This window comes from Carassius gibelio, chromosome A22 (genome assembly GCF_023724105.1).
Source record: "Carassius gibelio isolate Cgi1373 ecotype wild population from Czech Republic chromosome A22, carGib1.2-hapl.c, whole genome shotgun sequence".
Lineage (NCBI taxonomy): Eukaryota > Metazoa > Chordata > Actinopteri > Cypriniformes > Cyprinidae > Carassius > Carassius gibelio.
The window spans coordinates 2,682,833-2,706,266 of record NC_068392.1 but is presented as its reverse complement, the minus strand read 5'-3'; the positions used below and the strand labels follow the sequence as shown (position 1 = coordinate 2,706,266).

Below are 23,434 nucleotides of genomic sequence, written 5' to 3'. Positions count from 1 at the left end.
ATGCAGCATCTAGATCCTGTTTTTTGGCAGGTTGTTAGGGTTTCCGGTAGTTTCCAGAACGTGCCTGGTTCACAGTCAGGAATTCACCTCACTTCACTTCAGGAGGACCAAAACTGAAACCAAGAGACCGGCATAAAACTAACCAACTGATGTAAGTTTCAGATTTTGAATATTATCAGACATTAAAATTCATTTTCACTATCTATCTATCTATCTATCTATCTGTCTGTCTGTCTGTCTGTCTATATATATATATATATATATATATATATATATATATATATATATGGCCATGTTGTCTGATACAATTGTCTGATTGATTTTAAAGTCTCAAGCATTCAGAAATATAGCAAAAGAAAATGAAGCAGTTTTACGATGAAACCATGCTAATTTTTTGTAAGGATTTTTTTTAATTTTATTATAGAGGCCATATCATCTATAGCAAAACGGTGGCCAAAATGAAAGATTAAGTGGATATTTTTAATTCAATGTTTGGTCAATAGCATTTAATGTATTTTTTTAAAGTAATTAAAACACGCCATTATCGTCAACAGCCAAAAAGTTTCAAAGGATTATGATGTACCTGAAGGTTATACATGGGCTTCTTATTAGATAGAAATAAAGTTGCAATTATGAGAAATAATAACAATGGTGAGATAAAAGTTGTGCTTTTTTTTAAATATTACATCACAATTGTAGTTCAAAAAAATCTAAGACTTACAAGAAATAAAAGTTGCAACTGATAAAAATAAAACCACGATTATAAGAAATAGTCACATTGTGAGATGAAAAACTTGCAATTAGTAATAAAGAGAAATATATAAGTCACAATTGTGAAAGATAGAAAAGTTGCAACTATGGAAATACACAGTTAGTACAATTACAAGAATTTTACACAAAATGCATCTAGAATCAACCTCATTTATTTATCTTAGTGACAAACAGTAAAGTTTAACAACGTATTTTGCTACCAACATGGTGGCACCACTATACAGTTTTTCACGTCAGCCACCCAAACTCATCCGAATTTCCAAACTCATTCAAAAGTACATCTTGCTTTGGAATTCGGTCATTTGAACGCAAGCCAAACTTAACAGAGCGAGAAGTCTGTTTAGGCGTCTGTTTGAAAAATCGCCTCTCTGTGTCACTTAAGAGTGAATTTCACTGAAGAAGAGTGCATTCCACTCCCATCTTAAGTAGCCATGCCCTGCTAAATGTATCCCATGGTGCACTGGGTCTGCTGTGGCTTCCAGAGCTAGCAGAGTGCAATCAAAAGCCAAACTTCAACAACTACCAGATGGCCGAGAGACCACACACCTTCTAAAACAATGGTTGTTTTCTTAATGCTGCTAATATTAATGTCGGGAACATGACGAAAGATCTCCCAGAAGAACATGCCACTATTTAAAAGTTGCTCAGGAGACTTGAATTTTATGAGAAATTCATATTGTTCCTATTGAGATTTATGACGATTGACTGCAGACTTAATTTTTGGAAATTTCAATATTTTGAGAATTTGTTAAAATCTTATCTGAATCTCTAGACAAGATGCATTTGGGGCATCTCACTGCCATCAGAATTACTTAATATATAAACATAAACATAACATCCCCCAAAACAATACAAATTACCTGTCAATGTGAATATATGATGTTATAACAATGGCCTAGCATACAATGGAAGGTGATGAACTTCAAAATGATCCCAGCGTGAAGCACCGAACAGCTGGTTGGCTTTACCCGTCAGTAGAGGAACGGATCCACCCCCATCTGCAAACTCCCAAACGTTGACTTCAAAGCAGCCGTCTGGGAGTCCAACAGAGGTGCCGTTCCTCCATGGTCCTGCCTGGCAGGATCACACTTGCTAATGCTAAGCAAACAGACATTTGACTTTGTCTTTGAGCTGCGTCGCAAAAGACTGGAGAGCTCACTTCTCAGATGTTCCTCGTAAAGACTCCCAGTAATCTCACACTTCTTCTTCAGCATTTCGTAAGATTATGTATTAAGCTGCATTCAATATGATGAGCACAAAACATTCCCCCAACTACTTTGGCAAGTTTTGACTCATTTTTGTCACCAAACTGATATTCATTAAGTCTTCTGGGTGACAACCCTTTCCTATAGGAGCCAGTGATTCTTTCCAAACAAAGAACTATGTACTGCATGTGAACTATGTAGAATTAGTTGTATTTGTCAGTTTATTTGCACACTTTATTTCGCTGCGACCATGCTTGTGTTTGGTGTACTACATGTGTTTGCACAAGGTTACACGCATAGTTGTCAGTACGCGGGAAAACACAGCTGGCCACCTGACTGACTCTCAACAAAACTGACCCTCTACAAAATGGTGCCAAACGTTACCACCCAAGCACAAATCTTGGGGGAGGACGGGGGAATGGGTTTTGGACACATTTTGATGTCTTGAGGATATTAATGTTGTTCTTACATGCCAAGCTCTGTGCAATTTGTATCTCCCGAGATAATTCTATCAAGCACACCCAAGTGAAAAAGTACAGTATCCCTCAATAAAGTACTTAAATCGTGGATCCACAATGAGTGCGGACCTTTCATTCCTGTGCTGTGAGGCATGTTGAGTTAAAAACAGCTGCAGGAAATGCCGTAGACTGTGGGTACAGGTACAGTAGGATATTTTGGTTAGTTACCGAGCCATCACACATCTGTTCTTCCCATCCGTGATGATATTCCAGGCTTTCCATCCATTTGTCCAGGGTACACCTGCTTTACTTGATTTTCAGACCCATAAAAGAGGCTGTTTGGAGCTGTTTCCACAGTGGTTTGTTGGCTTGTGCTGGAAATAGTTATTTAGGACCATTAACCATTATCTATCAAGGGTGCTTACAAACTGTTGAGTTTAAGGTTCATGCTATTGTTACTTACTGTAAGGTACTGGGATGCAGTAGTTAAACCAAGCAAACCAAACCAAGAGACAGTATTTCCCCTAAAAATTCATCCTTGAGGTTTTGTTAACTTAATGTACGTACATACATGAAGAAAACTGACAGTGAGTCAAAACTGACTCAACCACAGATGGCAATAAACAGGCCAAAGTTCAATAGTGCATATCTATGATGAGAAATGTATGAAATTGAATACTTTTCATTGCAAACTTTGGTATCTTAGATATCTAAACACAGTTTGAGACATTGTTAAGATCTCTTCTGAAACTCTAGCGGTACGTCACTAGATTAGTAAGGTATTTTCTTCTCAGTAGGAGCTGGAGAATATCTCCATTTTATCTCAGTACAATCTAGGCAAAACATACTCTTTCCTATAGGTTCAATCTTTCAGAGCCCAACAACACAACTCCCATTAAGGACATTTCTCCAGTGGCATTATATAACCCACTTAATTTGCAATCTCATGCATTGGAAAAGAAATGTCTTCATGTTTGCTTATAACGTCTCTTTGCATGAATTGTGATGCTATTTTCACCTAAGCCATAAGGGGGCCACTGGCTGGGCCATATTTTATGGGTCATTTTCCATGTAAACCAGCGCTGGAGTGACTGAGATGGGGAACTGCTGTGCAAATAATCTGAGATCTGGAGCACATCCAGGTTTATTATTGCTGAGACGAAGGACTCCATGGCTCTGTCTTTCTCAAAGTTTCAACACCACCCTAATAAGCAAGAATGAGATGTATCGCAGGCAAAAGCAAGGTAGACATAGTTGATGGGCCACTAATATCATTAAATACAAGGATAGAACACATAATTGTGCTCCAAAATGCTGAAGCCTTTGACAAATGCATTAGTTAACATTTGCGTAATGGACGTACAGGACACTTACACACAATCACACAGGACTTCAGAAAGGGAATGAGTCAGGATTAGATCCTCAGCAGGACGCTATGCATGGAAAGAGTCACCGTCTGCGGTAAACCATAGTCAAAATATATCAGGGTTCTTCTGTTACACGACTGAAAACCAAAAATGGCCTTCCAAAACCTTACCTGACACCTGATATCCACTTTAACACACAAGTTCGCCCAAGTTTAGGGACTGCACACTGAGGGTACTTCTTACCACAGCGGGACACATGCTGACAAAACTGTTTCACAAATGGAACCAGGTGTTTTAGGGCCGAAACGTTGCAAAAACATTGCAGACATTGCTAAATGATCACTGGAACAAACTTACATGACAACTTTGCAGTCAGGTTAAACCAAAAACGAAGACAAGTTGGTTCCCAGTAGCACAAATCATTGTTTTAACAAGCCCCCCTGTTCACTTGCGTTAGGGCATGGATTTGCGTTATCAAGACGAAGCCACAGAGATCGGCGTTCCCCGCTCTTCGTAATTAACCGCAGATGCGAAAGTTTCATCCGAACCTGGAAGTGCACGTCAGATCTGTAAAAGATTAATGACCAATTTAAGTAAGGAGTCAAAGATGTTTTTCATTCTCTGCATGAATGACGTTTATCTGAATGAGTCTGCCGTTTTTTCCAAGGGTGTGGGGTGAGAATTCAATTCAGTTGATTTGCCAGACTCATGTCCAAAAGCCAAATTGATGCGTTTGCTCTGGGGTGGAGATCTCTTTAGATATGGGATGGACGGTGAAAAACCGCTGTATTTATAATTAGGACCGGATATTTAGTAACCTCATCATTACCCTCCACCGATGTTTCCGAAGAAACACAGAGGGAAGCTTTCGATGGTTAAGAAAGGTGCGTCTTAAGAAAACTGGCTCAGACTGTCTTCCAAGACGTCATTACATCACATCTGATGATCCACAACAAATTCAAATGAGTGATAGTGCATGTTTAAATGCCAACCAAAAATTTGCAAAAACATCATATACTCACCAGCATGTAATATATATATATATATATATATATATATATATATATATATATATATATATATATATATATATATATGTATGTATGTATGTATGTATTTTGATGTCCAATTTGCTCTTTTGCACACAATGAAAGGCAAAAAAAGCTGTCAATTTTCCAAAGGACAAAAAAGACAATAAAAGTAGCGAAATGATTCATATATATATATATATATATATATATATATATATATATATATATACTGTATATATATATATATATATATATATATATATATATATATATATATATATTCTTCAAGACTTGAATGCTGTATTCTGGAACCATATAGACGTAGCTTTGTTTGAGAAATCCCAAAGGAGAAACCTTTATAACCTTAATGTCATTTAAGTCATTTTAAGTCTCAATGAAAATATTCCCCTCTGACGTTAGATTTCTCATTTGTGTGCATTCAATTGTGGCAAAAGACCTAATGCATCAAGTTTGTCATCAACAACTAATGATGTCTTATTTTTGAGATTCATAACCTAATGTAGCTAATCTTGGCAAGTCATTTTTGAATCCACTTGTGCGGTACCAAAGTATCATTTTAGAAAAACCTCATCATCTTGAGGCATCTTATTAGAAAAGTTGTCCAAACGTTTATTATAGTGTTGCCAGGATTCCTTTCTACTCTCCAGTACTGCGTGATTTCAACACTGTTTAGATCTCTTTCAACGTGCAAAGTACACAACGGAAAAGAGAGCACCATGTAGGATAAGTGTCAGAACGTTCACATCTTTAAGTTTCGTGTGCAGTAAATTCCTGTCGTTTCTTAGATTCCCATACGACAGAATGTTTTATGCGCTCTTGACACGGTACATCTGAAATCCATTAGCACGGGATGCAGTTCATAAGGAGACGCTCCATGCAGCTCTATTGGAATTCCTTCTCATTGCCAGTTCCCTTCTCTTCCTTTACTCGTCATTTCTAGCTTTGAGGAGTTGCTTTCTGGGAACTTTCTACATGTCCCAGTGATTCTGAAACTCACTCTTTTCTCTCGCTTACTCACCTTCTCTTGGTGTTTTAAGGAGCCAATGAATAAACATTACATTTGATGTGCTATCAATGCAGGAGCCATTCTCACGTGTGCAGTTCCCACTTTAATGATGGTGTTTGTCATTGGTGCACATTTTTATTTCCCATTTTACAGGATGACGCAGGTTCAAAAACAGCCTACATTTGTCCTTTTATCCTCCTTTGAAGTGCATTCTTACCTCACTACATCACTGGAGGCCTACAGCTGCCTCGGAGGAAGGTGAGGTTAGCGTTACTGAATATATTTATATATATATATATATATATATATATATATATATATATATAAAAAGAACAAAGTGTTTGAGAGAACAAAGAGCTCTCGAGGTGTAAAAACACCAGAAATTAGAGTGACCTAAGATCCGCTTCCCAAAATAGTTTAGCACTCCTCTGATGTTTAGGGAAATGAAGAGATTAAAACTGAAGGACTTTATGGGAGATTTAATGGTGGAGTCTTCAACCGATGGCCACAGATTTCCTCAGTTCTTCATTTATTCGCTCTTGTGTCGCTCCAAACCCGTATGCGTTGGTCTTTTATATACAAGTAAAACGTATACTTAAAGATGCATTAATTTCTACTGTCAAGCCAATGCTTTCACAATCATTTTCACGCCAGACCACAGGAGTGCAAACAGGGAGCATCTCAAAACTATCACACTCCTCCCTGACCCATGTGGGTCACCACCACAAACCCAGATCTGAACCCCGTCCAAACCTCATTGAGTGACTCAATACTTTACAACATACTGTAGGGCATTTTATACCTCCTTGCGTCAAGGCTACAATGTCAAATTGCACACATACTGTAAGGAGCGTTCGCATTTTCTTGACCTCGCTATATATGTCCAACAAAGAAGAAAATCTCAGAAACCTGAATGTATGTGCATGCTTTTAGTTTGCACAGAACTAATGTGCACAATGCTCCGCATGTGGCTTGAATCAAGCGTCTTTCCAAAATAAATGACAGGGGTGTCTCATACGGCATCCTCTGAGATGCACCGATAAGAGTTTTATCTATAGACCTATAGAAATATCTGGTTTCCTAAAGCACGGGGGAACTTCTGATATGTGAGCTTTACAAGATTTCTAGTTTCTCATTTATGATTAATTCATGTTAACTGTAAAAAAGTCAACTGTTGGTAAAACTACATGGAAAAAGTCTCATTGAAATCAACAGCAAAATATCTTATTCAGCAAATAGCAATTGCCTTTCTAACAAACAAGCCGGCAAAACATGCTAAGTGTACTTTATAGTATATTGAGAACATGTACTGACAGATATTTTGTATGTTTTCATATATTCTGGCTTCTAAATATTGATTGTCTCTGTCAAGCAAAAAAAAAAAAACAGAAGAAGTTTGATTACTGAGAAAAGCAAGAAGGCACGTCATTTCTGAGTCATTAAAGGAACAGATCACCAAAAATGAAAATTTGCTGAACATGTATTCACCCTGAAGGCATCCAAGAATAGGATGGGTTTGTTTCTTCATCAGATTTGGAGAAATGTAGCATTGCATCACTTGCCCAGCAATGGATGCTCTACAGTGAATGGGTGCCGTCAGAATGAGAGTCTAAACAGCTGATAAAAACATCACAATAATCCACACCACTCCAGTCCATCAGTTAATGTCTTGAGAAGACAAAAGCTGTGTGTTTGTAAGAAACAAATCCATCATTATGACATTTTTAACTTCAAAACGTTGCTTCCAGCTGAAATATGTTTCCATAATCCATAATAACACTTCCTCCAGCAGTGAAAAATGTTGTCTGGTCTGAATCTGCTCAGATCAAACACTGTTTACAAGCAGAAAACAGTCCAAAACAGTTCTAAACTAATATGTGGGTGGATTTTGATGTGAGAGGAAAACAGGACATGGACTTTTTCACCAGAAATGACGGTTTTAAGTTAGTTTCTTAATGATGCATTTGTTTCTTACAAACATGCAGATATTGTTTTCTCCAGATGTTAACTGATGGACTGGAGTGGTGTGGATTACTGTGATGTTTTTATCAGCTGGTTGGACTCTCATTCTGACGTCACCCATTCACATCCATTGGTAAGCAAGTAATGCAATGCTCCATTTCCCCAAGTCTGATGAAGAAACAAACTCAGATGTGGCCTGTGGCTTAGGAAACTTGCAGTAAATTAACCATTCCCTTAATGTCTAGAGCACAACATGTTCGTTTTCAAACACTATGAGTAAAAAGTAATAGTGTTGCTTGCTAAGCAAATAGGGAAAGTATTACATTAATCGAAAGCAGAGAGTGTTTACAATTTTGGTAAATGTATAATCCCCAGAGCAATCCAAGAGAGTCACGAGATTAGTCAGAAAACCGTCTTCATCATCTTCCGGGAAAGTCTCTGGATGTCGCACTGTAAGCATACTGTCGAACACAACCTGTCAGATGTTGAGGGAGACTCAAAAGGAAAGGGAAAGGGGACCCGAAGCACAATGTGGTTTTGTTTAAGAGTGAGCCGCGTGGGTCTCGGAGAAAGACGGCTTTGCCAAGAACATTGGTCCTATCTCATTCCACTGCGTTCGCTCCAAGGACGAGGGGGATCGGAAAACACGCCACAAATAACTTCTAACACTGAGATGTTGCTCAAACATAGTTGCACACTCAAACGGTTGCATGCAGATCTCTTCAATTAATTAATTTTTATGACATTGGGAACAAATTTGACCCAAATCTCCCATGTCTTTTGACTTACTGAGGGATAAAACGAACACATTAAATGCGAGGGTGATGGAGGCCGTTGTTGAAATTGCTCATGCAACAAAGGCATCTATGTTTTTTAAACCTGCTGACTCAACAATGTTGTTGCTCGCATTTGGGTTGCGCTCAGCTGTTTGACCACCCAAGTGGCGCGTCGTCCCTAACAGCCAATTAAAATCAGGCAAGCTAGGTAGCATTATAGAAAACAAACAAACAAACCATTTTATCTTGTTTGGCTAACACTGGATTATTCACCCTTTCAGTATGATGACATCATGCTGAGCCTGACCTTCCATTGGCTTTATTTTGACTTCTGTAGTACATTTACTCTTCTTGCAAGTCATATTTTATTATCATTATTATTATTATTCGCGTGTGCAATGGATATAAAGTCTGTATAAATCATACAGATCAAGATAAATCACACCAAGACAATTTGAAATGTTTGGTTCAACGTTTCTCTCAAATAGGCTGACAAATGGTCAATGAGAATTTTTTGTGCACAAAAACATGCAAAATTACATAAACATATAGTAAGAAAATGTATTTTCTTCATAAAAATGGCTACATAACAGAATAATTGGCAACAATTTGAGTTAATCGTTTAGTCTCAGTAAATGCTGACTACAGATAGCTTTTACAAATACCATTGTTTGTAAAATGTTTCCTTATGATTGCTATCATGTGAAGGTCTACTTGTCTTTTCGAACATAAACATCATCAATCAGTGATTACAAAGAATAACTGTTTCTACTGGTGGGGAAATTTATGGAAATAATAGTTGGTTGCATTGCAGGGGGACAGTCAGTGGGTTCAAAACCCCCTCCTCTATGGTTCTCCATCCAAAGCACCTCCCCTCGACCTATCTGGGTTATTCACTCACGTTTCTCTTTCTCACAAGGGCTACAGTGCAGTTTTCCATTCAGGGGAACATATCCCGTGACAATAACGGACTCCTCCAGGCACTCCAAGACATCTGAGGTATTTCTGCTTCTATATCCTTATTATTCACGCATGGTTTATAGGCATCAGTTTCAACGATGCGAATTTAATATGCAACGCGATTTAAATATTACATGTAGGAAGCAAAGAATTTAAGGGCGATTTTGAAGTTGGCTACTTTGCAAGTTTTAATTTGAAGGAAACATTCCTTCGTGACGTAACCCGGCGTTTCTCTCCTTACAGTTTGCTTACCGGCTCTCTCATTTAAAACGCAAATAAAACTATTATCCTGGTACATGACTGCATAGAAATACATTTTAAAGATGAGAAACGCTGTAAAGTTTAGAAACATGAAAAAGTAACTTTAAACAGTTGGTTAAAAACGCTTTACGCGTCACTTCTTTAAATATCAATTTGGTATTCCTTAAAATAGACTAAACGCAACAAATACACTGATTATCAGCGGAATATTGGACGCCAGTCAATGTAATCGCGAAATCTCTCGTAAAGTAGGCTACAAACGCTTACTTTTTTTTTCTACCTACTGTTTTCTTCTTTTCTTTTCTTCACAAAGGATGCGCTCACGTGATGCTGCAATTTTAAACGTCATAATTAAAATAAATAAAAAATATTAAACGGTGTCCCTGTGTCTGACGTCAAGCGGGAGATGTAATTCATAATAATAATAATACTAATAATAATAATAAATAATAAAGATGACTGTTGTCTTTTTTTTCTTTGTTCGCGCCGCGTTTAGCGCCGCCCACATAAAAACTCCTCTAACTTTTCCTCTTAGATTTGCCAGACCTATTAAAATCAGATGAAATGTGAATTAACTGAATTAATCTATTATCATAATCATCATTTTATTAAACTGAAGACAAGCAGACGCCGTTCTGATGTTAAATAACATTTTAATTAGCAAATGCCTTTTTCAAAGCTACTCAAAATGCATGAGCAGTGTAATAGACCTCTATAAATGTATCTATGTATCTAGACTGCTGTTCCTCATTGATGTTTTTTTCCCCGTTCCCATCGCAATTAGACACGCCCACTTGAAAACTCCTCAAACTTTCCTTCTCAGACCTACTAGACCTGTCATCTTAGATGGTGTACTGTAATTTATTATCACAGTCTTCTCATTAAGCCAACTAAGCCTTTCATGTTAGCTAACAGTGATCATTTTGGGAAATTACATTTTGTGTTTTTATCAAAAAGCAGCTCACAGTAAAATAAAGTTATATATTATAATCAGCATAATAAAAGTCTGTGGAGGCATATCCAGTTTATGTTTGTTAAAGAATGTATTTATTAAGCAGTATACCCACTTTGCAGAGGTTTGACACAAATATATCATGCTGAAAAGAAAACTATGTTGTTTTGCCACCCCCCTGAAGTTGAAACCAATTCCTTCCATGGTTTTAAGTCTTCTGAGGCCCATTATTTACCCTAAAAACTTATTTTTAATGAGCCAGTTGAGGACAAAACCAGGAGACCAGTCTTGGCCAAGAGTTGGTTATTTCTACAGGGAATGCACACTAAGATATTTGATAAAAAAACTCCATCATCGACCGTGGGGGATTTAATGGCTACATTTATGAGGGGGCACATTTGTTCATATGTTCACTGTATAAGCCAAATAGGCTAAGCAGTAAATGAAAGTAATGGTATGCATTCGTCTTCTCTTTTTTAGCCTTCAGCCCTGAAGTGCTCTTGGATCACAAGCTTGAAGTTTTGCGTCTGAAGAGCTCATTGGAAAGGAAGAGTTTTATTGCGGGTGAGGCACGTTTAAGGAGTCGCACAGCAGGGGCCAATGGGAGTGTGGAAGCTGGCCAAGGTGGTGCTCGGATGGGCTGCAATCTGGTGGGCCACGGTCCATTCGGCGCAGGCGCAAGGAGACGGAGACATCCAGGCCAGTCGTTTCAATGGAAAACCTGAGGGGGAGGCGCAACTGAGGGTCCGTCGGAGAGGCCAGGAGTCCCTCAGGGGGTAAGACTTTTTTTTTTTAGTCACGTCCTGCTCCTGTTCTCTGTCAGTTTCATTCTTGAAGTGGACATTCTAATGATTTAACCATATGAGGCCGAGGGTTTAACTCAACTTTTATTACCCAAAGTACAGTATATTCATTTGGGGGTTGGTATATCTCATTTTTTAAAACTTGAATTCAAAGCTAGCGTCATCTTTTTTAAATGCAGTAGATTATTTATGTTGCAACCTGTTTGGGTTAAAGCCAAACGGGGTTGAAAGCACTATTGGTCCCGTTTGTGATAGAGCCAGCTGCAGAAGTGTTGTGAATCTACTGTGAAGAAATTTTAAGTACTGAGATGCCTCAGTATGTTGGTCATGACAAAAGGAATGTCATTTCCTGCTGATAATTTAAGTCGTTGACAGATATTATTGTTTGGTTATCGTAAATTTTATATCTTCTAGACGAATGCATGGTGTTTTAGATCTCTAGTTGAAAACTGAGGTAAACACACTTAAATGAGAGGAGTTATTGATATTATATGACATGATAGATATTTTTCCAAGCCTTCCAGTGCCTCAGCATCTGCATTCTTCTCCACAAAGCCAAAGCTGTGTATTTTTCAAATATTTGGGAAAACAATGGCTGTTTTGTGTTGTGCGGTCCTCATATGTTCAAAAAAGTTATTCCAAGTATCCTCTCATCTGTACTTGCTTATAATTCCTGTAATTCTTGGATCCTTATTTAATCAGGAAAGGGTCTTCTCAGCTAAGGTCTGAAACAAATCTAGCAATGTCAAACAGACACTTTGAGTCCATTAGATTAGGAATGTGGCCCAGTTGAAACTGAAATTCAGAAACAAAAGCACAATTCTGTATGTGTACCCCATTTCCAGAAGTGGGACCAATAGTAGTTGACCTGTACTGTCCTCAAAAATTAGTTAACGGAACACTTTGGCCAATTTTCCAGGTAAACAAATAGGGAGTGTCTGATCCGGTCAGTGGAGCAGAACCATGTGGCACCGAGTCAACTGAGAAATGTACCACAGTACCCTTTTGAGAGCCCATGCTAAACACAAACTAGCCCAAAGGGATGTAGGGACTGGCACGGTTTCCAGATTGTTTTCCGTCCAACAGTTCCCTTTGTAAAGGCGAAGTAAACGTAAAGACCCTTCTCACAAATGTTGTAGTCTTAAAGAAAGGTCTTATCACCACCAAGCACCATTTGTAATCATATTTAACATACAAAAACAGTGTAAGAACAGCCTTTAAAAAAGCACATTTGATCTGCTGTGGACCAATCAAGCCAAGTTATCCTGGCTCAGATGGTTTAAGAGAGCTGCATTAGGATTTGGAGCTGACTGGCTCTCCTTGCTAAGCATAATTTGGCCGTCAGATTGGAGGAGTCTGATCACATTGCATTTGGGGGCTCCTTAAATGAAGGTAAAGTCTGGGAGACTGCTGTAAAAGCAATGGTCTTGGGGTGAGAATATGATTATGTGGTTCTCGATGCCAACCCTGATGAGTTTCACTCAGTACAAAGCCAGTAATATGGGGTAGACTAGCTTGGCAAGGGTTTTCCTTCATTTGCTTTACATGTCTCAGAGGCAATGTCAGCCCAACAAGACTCCAAAGATGGGCTCCAGTTCTCCCATAATGCTTGATGTTTGTATCCCCAGAGAGACTGATTTCTTAGTTTTGGATTTATAGACTTTTAACAGCTAAAAGTACATGCCAGTCAAAAGGGAAACAATCCTTCTTGGACCCTAAAGAGCTTGCTACATTACATTTTGTTTTGGAAATATTCTTTGTGGATATATATTTTTAAGTTTAAGAACAGAAAATTTACCTCTAGGCCAACTTAGTTTTAAGGGACTCCACAAAAAAAACAACAACAGCAAAACCCCAAGAAAAGGAGTATGTTTATTGTCTTTTCTTTTGGGTTTGTCATCTAACCAGTGGAAAGGAAGACAAATATCTGATAAGTGTGTCCTTATGTGTGCATAATAGCATGCCCAGAAATTCTTATCATCTTATCAAATGCACTCATTGCATTGTGCCAAAAAAAGAAAAAAACATAATTAACTGCTTTCTGTTGTTTATTCCCAATATCATCCATCACTCCAGAACTCCGAAGGGTCTTGTGGAGCAGCTAGTACAAGAAAGTGACAACATCCACACATGGGACTTGTGCAAATGCATGAAATAATTGGAGTTACTGTACCCTACCTCTTTTGTTGCATCAAAAGTGTGTATGTGTATAGTCTAGACGGCTGCGTGATTTGAATTCATTAGGGTCAAGGGCTTGAAACGGGCCCAGTTGGACAAGGAAAAGGCCAGAGTGATCCAGAGGCTTTACACATGGGATCTTTTTAATGTTAAAACAACTGTGCCATTAGCTCATTGGCTCTGGATTGGAGTTAGCAGCAATCTGGGGGGTGGGAGCAGATGCCTCTAAATTGACCTTTAACCTCTTTAGGAGTGGTTGTGCTATCTTTGTCTACTCCCTCTATCCTTCGTGAGAGCTCTTGTTAGGTTTTTATGACCTCACGGAGAACTGGCCTGAGGCCGTCCAAGCATCCCTATCACAGTCTTGTCCTGACCTTTTACTGGAATTCAGTATGCGATGGGTTTTCAGGGCTCAAACATCATAAGTAAAGTGGACCCATTTTATCTGGAGATCTCTGGCAAAGCATTGCTTGCAAATCTCTGACCCAAAGGCTGCTAGACCCTGTAAATGAAAAAGAATTTGACCTGGAGAAGTGAAATGGATCGGTCCATCCAGCTGAAGGAGTCACATGATTGTTCCAGGTATTTGCCTTGTAGCAAATAACCCGTTACCAAATTTATATCTCCTTTGAGGTGCGGGTTCATATTTGAGATGTTGGGTTTTGCTAATGTTCTTCATTTAGTACTGGTGAACACACCGTACTGCAACTAATACATTTACTAATCTGCAAATGGATTGTGTGTTTGAAATACTACTTTCTCCAAAGATACTTCATGACCACCCAAAGCAGTATTCCAGCTTAAAGAAGCGTGAACACACTGAAAAGCGTAGTATTTAAGAAAGAAGAGATTGGTTTACATTTAGGGATAACCTTCTTGGCATTAATCTGCACGAGTTTCAGACTTAATTTTTGATAAATAAGACTCTTTGGTCCCACTCTGCTGATAATTCATCATCTTCTGGCCTAATTTCCGTTGCTGCTTTTGTTTTCAGCAGCCCACCTCTCAACTCCCCAAACTTTTCACTTCCACTTGTTTTCTTTACCTCCCACTGATTCTTGCCCTTTCCCCAGCTTTTTCCGTTTTCGTGTTCCAACATCTAGCCTTCCATTAGCCTCTACTCTTTCTGGTCCTCCACATCTCTTTTGATTTTAGCTGTTAGCAGTTGTGTCATCTGGCAATGCAGCACAAAATCCATCAAAAGATTCAAACTACAGCTGGTCGTTCCCAGGTGACTGACATTTGTAAACATCTTGACTTGTAGAGGAAAGGAATGTATGTGTTTGTGCATAGAAAGACAGATGTACCTTATGTTTTAAAGGTCCATTTACGACAGGCTTAACTTGGTGCTGATAGAAATAAAACCGTTTTCGCAGTGAGGGTCCAGGTTTGATGGAGATCCTAAGGGCTTGTTGGAAATAAACTGGCAAAATGACATGTTCTAAGGCGATTCGCCTCCAGGCTGTCAGTTAACAGTTGGTTTTCTTGGATAAAGTCAAATACACAACACAGAGTCCCAAAACATGTTGCTGGGTTTGTTCACATTTAAGCAGAGAAATACTGAACTTTGGGCTTGTTCTAGTCATTAATCACATATGTCATGACTACACAGACACCTTTCTTTGGAAATAACTCTTAATGAAAAATATGGCAAAAACAGCTCATGTATGACTGCATTTGGGAAAGTAAGAGTAGCTTTAGTAAATATTTCTGTCCCAGGAAGTTTAGTTATGGTCCTACTCAAAACAAACTCTTATCATGTTGTTTCCCTGGAAAGTCCTTTGGGGCGATTGTATGCACTAAGCCATATTTATTACAAAGAGTCAGAAGGTCTTTGAGACTAGATTTTTCATTCCGGTGTGTGTTTCTGAGAAACGTTCATGAATAATATTTGGTTTCTGTAATTTAATGGACTTGTTTCCATTGTTTCAGGCCCAACGTATGTGGTTCCCGCTTCCACTCCTATTGTTGTCCAGGATGGAAAACGCTTCCTGGAGGAAACCAGTGTATAGTTCGTAAGTATCTGCAATATTTGTTTTTAAAATTGGATGCTGAAGATGCCACTTACCCACTCAATAAACTCCTAATTTGCTGCTTATTAATATTTATGTTATTATTTGGTTTTGGGTAGGATTACGGATGTAGAATATGGTCATGTAGAATATGTGCCTTATAAGTACTATAAACAGCCAATATGTAAAAAATAAGCATGCTAATAAACTAATTAATAGAGAGAATTGGTTCCTAAACTAAAGTGTTAACCATTTAGCCTTAGGCTAACTCGAGGGTACGTCGGGGGAAATCAGCAACTCCTCAGTCCATTAATCGCTCTTTCTGGGGTTTGACCCCGAAACCTTTAACCACAACACAACCCCCAAGAGACAAAGACTTAAGCCCCTTTCACACTGCCATTCCGGCAAATACACGGGTAAAGTGTTCCGGCAATTGTTCCCGGGTCGCTAGATTTTGCACTTTCACACTGCCAGTGATGACCCGGGATATGTGCGTGCTTTCACACACAACCCGTAAAGATCCCGTAACGACACGTGACATCAGCGTGTGACGTGTAATGTACGAGTCGACAACGTTAGGCACCTTATACTTTCACTGAAGCAAGTGAACGATCTTGCCGTCAGCGCGGAAAGTGAGTAACTAACTGATCTCTGCTTCATTACAGTTTGCACATATTTTTTTTGTTGCGAACGTTGATCTTCCTTCAAAACAGCCAGTAAAAGAGTCGGGCGATAACATGCGTCATCACTTCGACACGCCATTAGATCTGGCTTTTGTTCACACAGCGCTCATCCCGGGTTGAACCCGGCAATGTTACTAGGTCCCCGACCCGGGTTCAATGCCGGAATTAATCCCGGGACGTGGTTGCTTTCACACAGAAGGAGACCCGGCAATGTTCCGACAATATGCCGGGTCCGATGTGCAGTGTGTAAGGGGCTTTAGACTTACAGTAGGCCCCGCTTACACTAGTGCGTTTTCATTTTAAAATGGTGTTTTAGAATTAAACCAATCTGCGTTTACACTGGTGTTACAGCTGCGTTTTTCAGAAACACATTTTCTTCATCTACACTACATAACCGAAAATGCATGTCACGTTACCATTCATGCACACTGGGCATGCATGTAAAAGTGTAAAAGAAGAAGTCAGTTGCTAGTTACTGGCAGGTTCAACAATGAGCATGATGGCAAGGAAAAGCAAAGACGTCTTTGTGTAGACAGATGTTAAGGTGAAATTGTTACTCAAAGTAACTAATGATTACAAGGCGGCCATAGTGGTCGAAAATGTTGATTGGAGTCATGCCAAAACAAATACAGCGACATTCTCGACTTGATACGGTTACACGGTCATCAAGGATATGCAGAGATTACATGGGCCATGCCATAGTTTGCGAATGTCTCACTTTTGGTCTGTTTACACTTAAATGGAGCCCCAGAGTTTTCAAACTAAAATGGGAACAGCAGCGTTTTCAAAAGTTTTTGAATGTGGAAAATGCTGCAAAAGTTACGCGTTTTAAAACGAAAACACACTAGTAGAGCTGAAACAACGAATCGATTTAATCGATTAAAATCGATTATTAAAATAGTTGTCAACTAATTTAGTAATCGATTCGTCGCTAAATAAATTGTATTTGCCATAAGCGGCTCATTTCGTGCATACTTCAAATCTGCGGTGACCAAAGTGTGGCAGTAATGAGCCACCGGAGGTTTTACTCAGCCAGTACAGCAGGTGAAGAAGCGAATAGCCAATAGCTGGCCTCGTTTTATGTCACGTGCTTCCCGAACAGCGTCTCTGCAGCATTCAGCGGGAAGTGGGAGTACTTTACTTTGAGCCTTCAAAATGAAGAGTAACCTGTAAACTCTGCACTACTGAACTGTTTAAGGGGCCGTTCACATAATCGTGTCTTTTGCGTGCTCAAGTTCGTTATTTCCTATGTAGGCGCGCAGTATGCACTCTCATAATGGAAGCGACGCGGTCGCGACACGCACGCGGTGCGATGCGCCCGTTTTTCCAGGCGCGTCCACACCGCATCCATTTATCCTTTGATGAAATTTCCGGGTCTTCATGGAGAGGGCACGTCATGGAGAGAGCACGTCATGGTTGCTTAGCAAAGGCAGACGCCTCAGGGGCGCTTCTGCCCGAGCGCTTTGGAAAGAAGGAGAAAGCGGCGCGACTAGCGTTTTCCACGCGTTTTTAGGTGCGATATGTGAACGGCCCCTAAGAATTTTATTTGTGCAGATTCTCCAGTACAAGGTTGTTTGCAAATGTTTAGTCGTAAAAGCTGATAACATTGCTTTTTAACAGTTAACATTTAAAGCTTTACAAACATGTTATGTGATCAGTTTGTCATTTACCAGTTCATAATTCAGACTTGCAGCCTAATTATGACTGAATGAGAGAGGTAAATGTTTGAGTATATTTAAAATGCACTTCTTTACTAAGTATTCACTGCTCTTTTTCACACGGCAGGTTTTTTGTGTGTGTCCCATTTTTTTTTTCTGGACAACCTTCTGATGGATTTTACTTTAAATTCTGAGTTCCATTCAGGTTTCATGCCATTGGCACTTTTTTTTCGAAGGATTGTTTACAATTTCACAGCATAAGCTATAAAGCTTTTTCCCAGTAAATAATAAAATACAATGCACTGCAATTTTATTCTGTTTTATCCTTATACTTCGTGAAAATATGTTCTCAAAGATTCCTTAAGCTTTGTTTGGGATGTTAAACTACTTTAGGAGCTCTAAGGACTGCCATGGTGAAAACAATGTTTGAAATCTCCTTGTGAATTTTGCTAGAGTATGGGTCAGTGTTTTGATTGCAGAAGAGTTCGACAAAGGATTACTAACATAATAAAACAACTCCAGGTATATTTTTGATGAGGATATGACAATGCAAAATGGTTAAAATCTCTTAAAAATCTATGCTGAATGATAAAGACCCTTTATTAATAATTTACTTGGGGAAAAAATTGAAAAAACTAAAATATAAGTACATAAACCGATTAATCGATTAATCGTAAAAATAATCGACAGATTAATCGATTATCAAAATAATCGTTAGTTGCAGCCCTACACACTAGTGTAAACGGGGCCTTAATTCCCAGAACCGGGTAATAACGCACATGCCAAACAGCAGTGTGCAACAAGTAACTTTTCAAAATTAAATAGGCCACTGTTGTCACATGATGTCACTACATTACATGGATTTTCATTGGGTCCTAAACTGCATACAGTTAATTATTCTTGAGTACTATCCACTTGTCCATATGCTAAAAGATCAAAATGTCTTCTCATGAATATTTCGTCTCTCCAGCGATCTGTAGGAACACGTGTGGGGATGGCTTTTGCTCGAGGCCTAATATGTGTACCTGCTCCAGTGGTCATCTTGCCCCTAGCTGTGGTGCGGCTGCAGGTGAGTTCAGTCATCACGATATTAAGTTGTCACCCATATTAATAGCAAACTCCCTGGGCTGTATGAAAAACACATTATGACTAGTTCATAGTTTCTTTTTTTTTTGGTGCTTTCATTCAAAGGCATAGTTTAGAAAAGGAGGAACTGGATAAGAAATGACTCCTAGCAATGTTTGGAGCATGTGCGCTAAACGCTAGGGCACAGCTTTGACTGTAGGTGTGTTTTCATAATAATTCTCTCTACCATTCTTGCTTTGTGGTTGAAGGGCTTGTCATCATTTTGAACTTTTCCTTGACATTTCCAGTGATTTATTTGGTTGAGAGTTGAAATTGAGCAGAGATACGCCCAGCTGGAAATACTGTGAAATTGCTCTGACAATGTATAGTGTTTCATCCATTGAATCATTAGCTAATGTGAAGCCAGGAGTGTTTTTTTTTGTTGTTGAGATATGTTAAATTTGGGACCGCACATCCATTGGTGAAACCTTGCACCGGGCATTTATTTTTATTTTTTTACTAATTGACAAACGTGATTTATTTAGTTTAGATGGTGCTGGGAATAGTAATGACTGCATGTTGGTGACTCCTGGATGAGGTGTTTAGCATTAGCGCAGGTTTCTCTTACTGCACTTGCTCTCTGCCAGTAGCGTCCAGCCTTTTTTCAGCAAATGCCCGGAATATGCGGTCATAGACAAATAAACCCAAATGCACCAAACCATAGGGTTCGATCTCGTAAGCTGTAAAAACAGAGTCAATTTATTCGGCAATGAGAAATTGACCATCTAGTTTGGCTGCCAATCCTCTGACTGTTTGAAAACAAATGCTAAACATATGCTTGTACTCTGTTTTGGCAGCCTAATGAGATTTGTGAGATTGGTAATGCTGTCATTACGCCTACCAGACCGCATACCGTCTACAGTGGTTGGGAGCGGCCACATTTATGAGTCAGCTATGAATCTGCAATTACTCCATAAATAACAAGACGCAACACGGATGCTAGCCATAGCCATTAGCTTCCAAAACATTGCAGCTGTGCTCAAGATACTGTAACGCTAACGTCTTTTCTTCATCATTAATGTATGATTACCATGCCCCTAAATTTATTATGTTAGGCCATCAGCAGTGCTATTTTAGAATCATTAATGTACTATTAAAGTATTTGTACATTTTTGTATCTTATCCAATTTAGTTTAACTTTTAGTAATTTTGTTGTGTTTTAGTCATTTTTATTGGTTTTTCTAACACATTACACTCATTAACACTAGTTAACTACATTAGTCAACGAGAACTAACAATAAAAAAATTTAAACTTAATGGAACTGAGCTGATGTGAACCAGTTAGTTTATTGTATTTCGCATATTAAATGTTATTAATCATTTTAGTTTTAGATAATAATCCTGGCCAGTAGATCTTAAGATGAATTTCTGGATTTTTAATAGAGCGCAGAACAAGAACTAGCGCTCCCTGCTACAATTCAAGAAACGATTCGTTTTCATCTTAAACCCCATCATGTCTCGTTGGTGAACCTGACGTCGACAGGCCACGGATCTCCACTCCACACTAAGCCGTGAGAAAGAAACGGCCATAAAGGACCTCTGTTTCTCGGCCTCGTTCATGTTTCCTGCCGTCAACGTAGCTTGTAAAAAACTGACAGATGTGACTGCTACAGACAGAGGTGCATTGTGGGGTGGTGGACCTCGGGGAGCCCCTTTCGCATGTGTGTGTTGGCGTGTGTGTCTCAGCACGTGCAGCTCACTTAGCATGGATCAGCGAATGAACCACCTGTAGGGGGCCGTCAGCAGGTCTAGCCAATGAAATGAAGTCATTTCCTGTGCTTTAGGAAAACACGGCCCATGCTCAAACATTTACAGGCCTTGCTGTTGAAAGCATGCCATCAGTGAAAAAACAAAAAGCACTCATGTTTGATCTCGATCCAGCAGCCTTTTTCATGTGAAATCAGACAGAAATCTGAATTTTATTTTATTTTTTACAAAAAAAATAGGTTTAGAAAGTTTTAAAAGTTTTGTTTTAAAGGATTAGATTATGGCAGGCAGAGATGAAAGGAATAAATTAATAACTGTTACATATTTTTTTGTCTGGGATAAGTAGTAGCTTGAATTATATTAGGGCTGAAGCGTAATGGCACGATGCCTTTGTTTAGACAGTACCAAAGAGTTTGGCGAGAGCAACGTTTTGATGCAACCGATTGGGAACATGAATCTTTTGAAAAACTCCCATCTGAAATGATTCATTGTGCTTATGCCAGCTAAATGCAATTTTAAATCACAATGTTTTCATATACAAACTCTCCTGAAAATTCTTCTCTAAGTGACTTTGTCTGTGCCAAGAGAATTCCTATTTCGTGAAAATTGGTGGAAAGTTAATCTACTTGTCCAAAAAAAATGTCTGGTAGAATTGCTCTTACCACAATTGTGAATTGGCAATTGGTTATATTGGAAACACAAAAAGTATAAAAATTAAAGGTCTTTCTCAAATGCATACACATAATAGTGAGAGGGAGATACAGTAAACTTAAATGTATACCCATGTGAAGGCATTCATACAGTTACCTATGCAAAGATGAATAATATAGCAATATAAAAAATGTAAGGCTGTGTAATACAGCAAAAAAAAAAAAAAAAAAAAAAAAAAAAAAATTATATATATTATAATTTTCATTATTTCTGCATTTCTTATGTTAATACGTGAAAAATGCCACATGGGAACTTTTACTTGCTTTTACTTGATTTTTCAAAGTTGTAAATGAAGATTATTGGATCCTATTTCAGTCTTTCTACTTTAAATTTTCATGTTTAAATTAGTGTGTTACTTGCTGTTTCTCTGTAATTATTTTTTAGATATTTATTTAAGCAATTTCTGAGTGTTTAAAAGGAAATTCCACCGCACTCTTGGTGCAATTCATCACAGAGGCAACAATATTCATAGTGTACAATGCCAAGTTTATTAGAAAACATTTTGAACCATTTCCTTGAAATTAATCAATTAATTTTTTGTAATAAAAGAATGTTTCTGACTGAATTTTATAGTGTTATTCCCAGATAATAGAGTTACTTTTCGCTGCATGCATGGTTCATTGTTAGGCTGAGTACAATTGAGCACTCTAGACGAATTATAATCACCTCTCTCGTCTCTGTACAGTCCAGTCCTGCAGCGTCAGATGCATGAATGGAGGGGTCTGTAATGAAGATGCCTGCTCTTGTCAGAACGGCTACACAGGAACTCACTGCGGACAGCGTAAGTGAATTTTTCTTTTCAGAACGTCCAGACATCTCCACATAGCTGCCCAGACACACACAACAATAGATGATTTTATAAGAGTTTGCCTTACAGACACAAAAGATCTTAGAATGTGTTTAAATCCAACTATATATCTCTCTAAATATTTAACGTTTTATTTGTGTATACATATTTTTTTAATTCACTGATCTTTTAATGAAGCACAGAGAACTTTCTAAACATCCCAAAGAACCATATAGTAACTCAAAACTCTATTTGCATGTTTTTTTTTAATTATCTAGGATAAAACATAATAATTCTCTCATTGAAATTGACTCTCATCTTTCTGTAGCCGTGTGTGAGAGTGGATGTCAAAATGGTGGTCGTTGTATTGGACCCAACAGATGTGCCTGTGTCTACGGTTTTACTGGACCGCAGTGTGAAAGAGGTAAGCCACTGCTATGCTTCCAAAATTCATATTTCCTCCAGTCTTAATTGTGTTGACGTCTGTGAGGATGTGCGGTTTGTTTACCGTCTCAGGCCTGCTTCAAGAATGTGGTAACACTGTGTCAATGTGACCCAGAAATGCTCCAAAGAGAAATTTACATACTTTAGATTTGAGGCAGTGTGCTTCCCCCTTCGCTGTAGCTGGTGTGAAATTAATGCTACAGTTTACATTGTGGCCACGTCTCTCAGAGCAGGAACAATGAGGTTATCTGGGGTGAAAAAAAAACACGAAAGCCTCCCTCACGGGTGCACGAGACGTTCTGTCACAGGTGAAATACTTGGCTGGAGTTATGAGAAAATGACAGACTGAAAGGACCGTAAAGGCATCTCCCATCAGGCCGTGTGAATTGTGAGATAGAAGCGCCCCAAGCACACTTTTTTCAGTGCCCCACCCTCCTGCGTCTGGTTCTCTGTGTGACCCCACCCCTTCACGAATCCCCCTTGTGCAATCGTTCCCTTTGAAAACCCAACGCAGGGAGGTGTAAAAGTTTGGGAGACATCTGGCAGTAGATAAAAT

At 38.8% G+C, this 23,434-nt stretch overlaps 1 protein-coding gene across 2 annotated transcripts in view; it reads left to right on the top strand.

The window, feature by feature from the left end:
* Nucleotides 1–9,487: 9,487 nt before the first annotated feature.
* LOC127942792 (fibrillin-2) overlaps nucleotides 9,488–23,434 on the top strand; it is a 70,035-nt gene continuing 56,088 nt past the window's right edge. For both annotated transcript variants that reach the window (XM_052538744.1, XM_052538743.1), the window contains exons 1-6: nucleotides 9,488–9,596; nucleotides 11,251–11,546; nucleotides 15,684–15,766; nucleotides 19,075–19,173; nucleotides 22,333–22,428; nucleotides 22,763–22,858. In XM_052538744.1, the coding sequence (XP_052394704.1) occupies nucleotides 11,371–11,546; nucleotides 15,684–15,766; nucleotides 19,075–19,173; nucleotides 22,333–22,428; nucleotides 22,763–22,858 (550 nt within the window). In that variant the 5' untranslated portion in view covers nucleotides 9,488–9,596; nucleotides 11,251–11,370. The remainder of the gene's footprint in view (nucleotides 9,597–11,250; nucleotides 11,547–15,683; nucleotides 15,767–19,074; nucleotides 19,174–22,332; nucleotides 22,429–22,762; nucleotides 22,859–23,434) is intronic.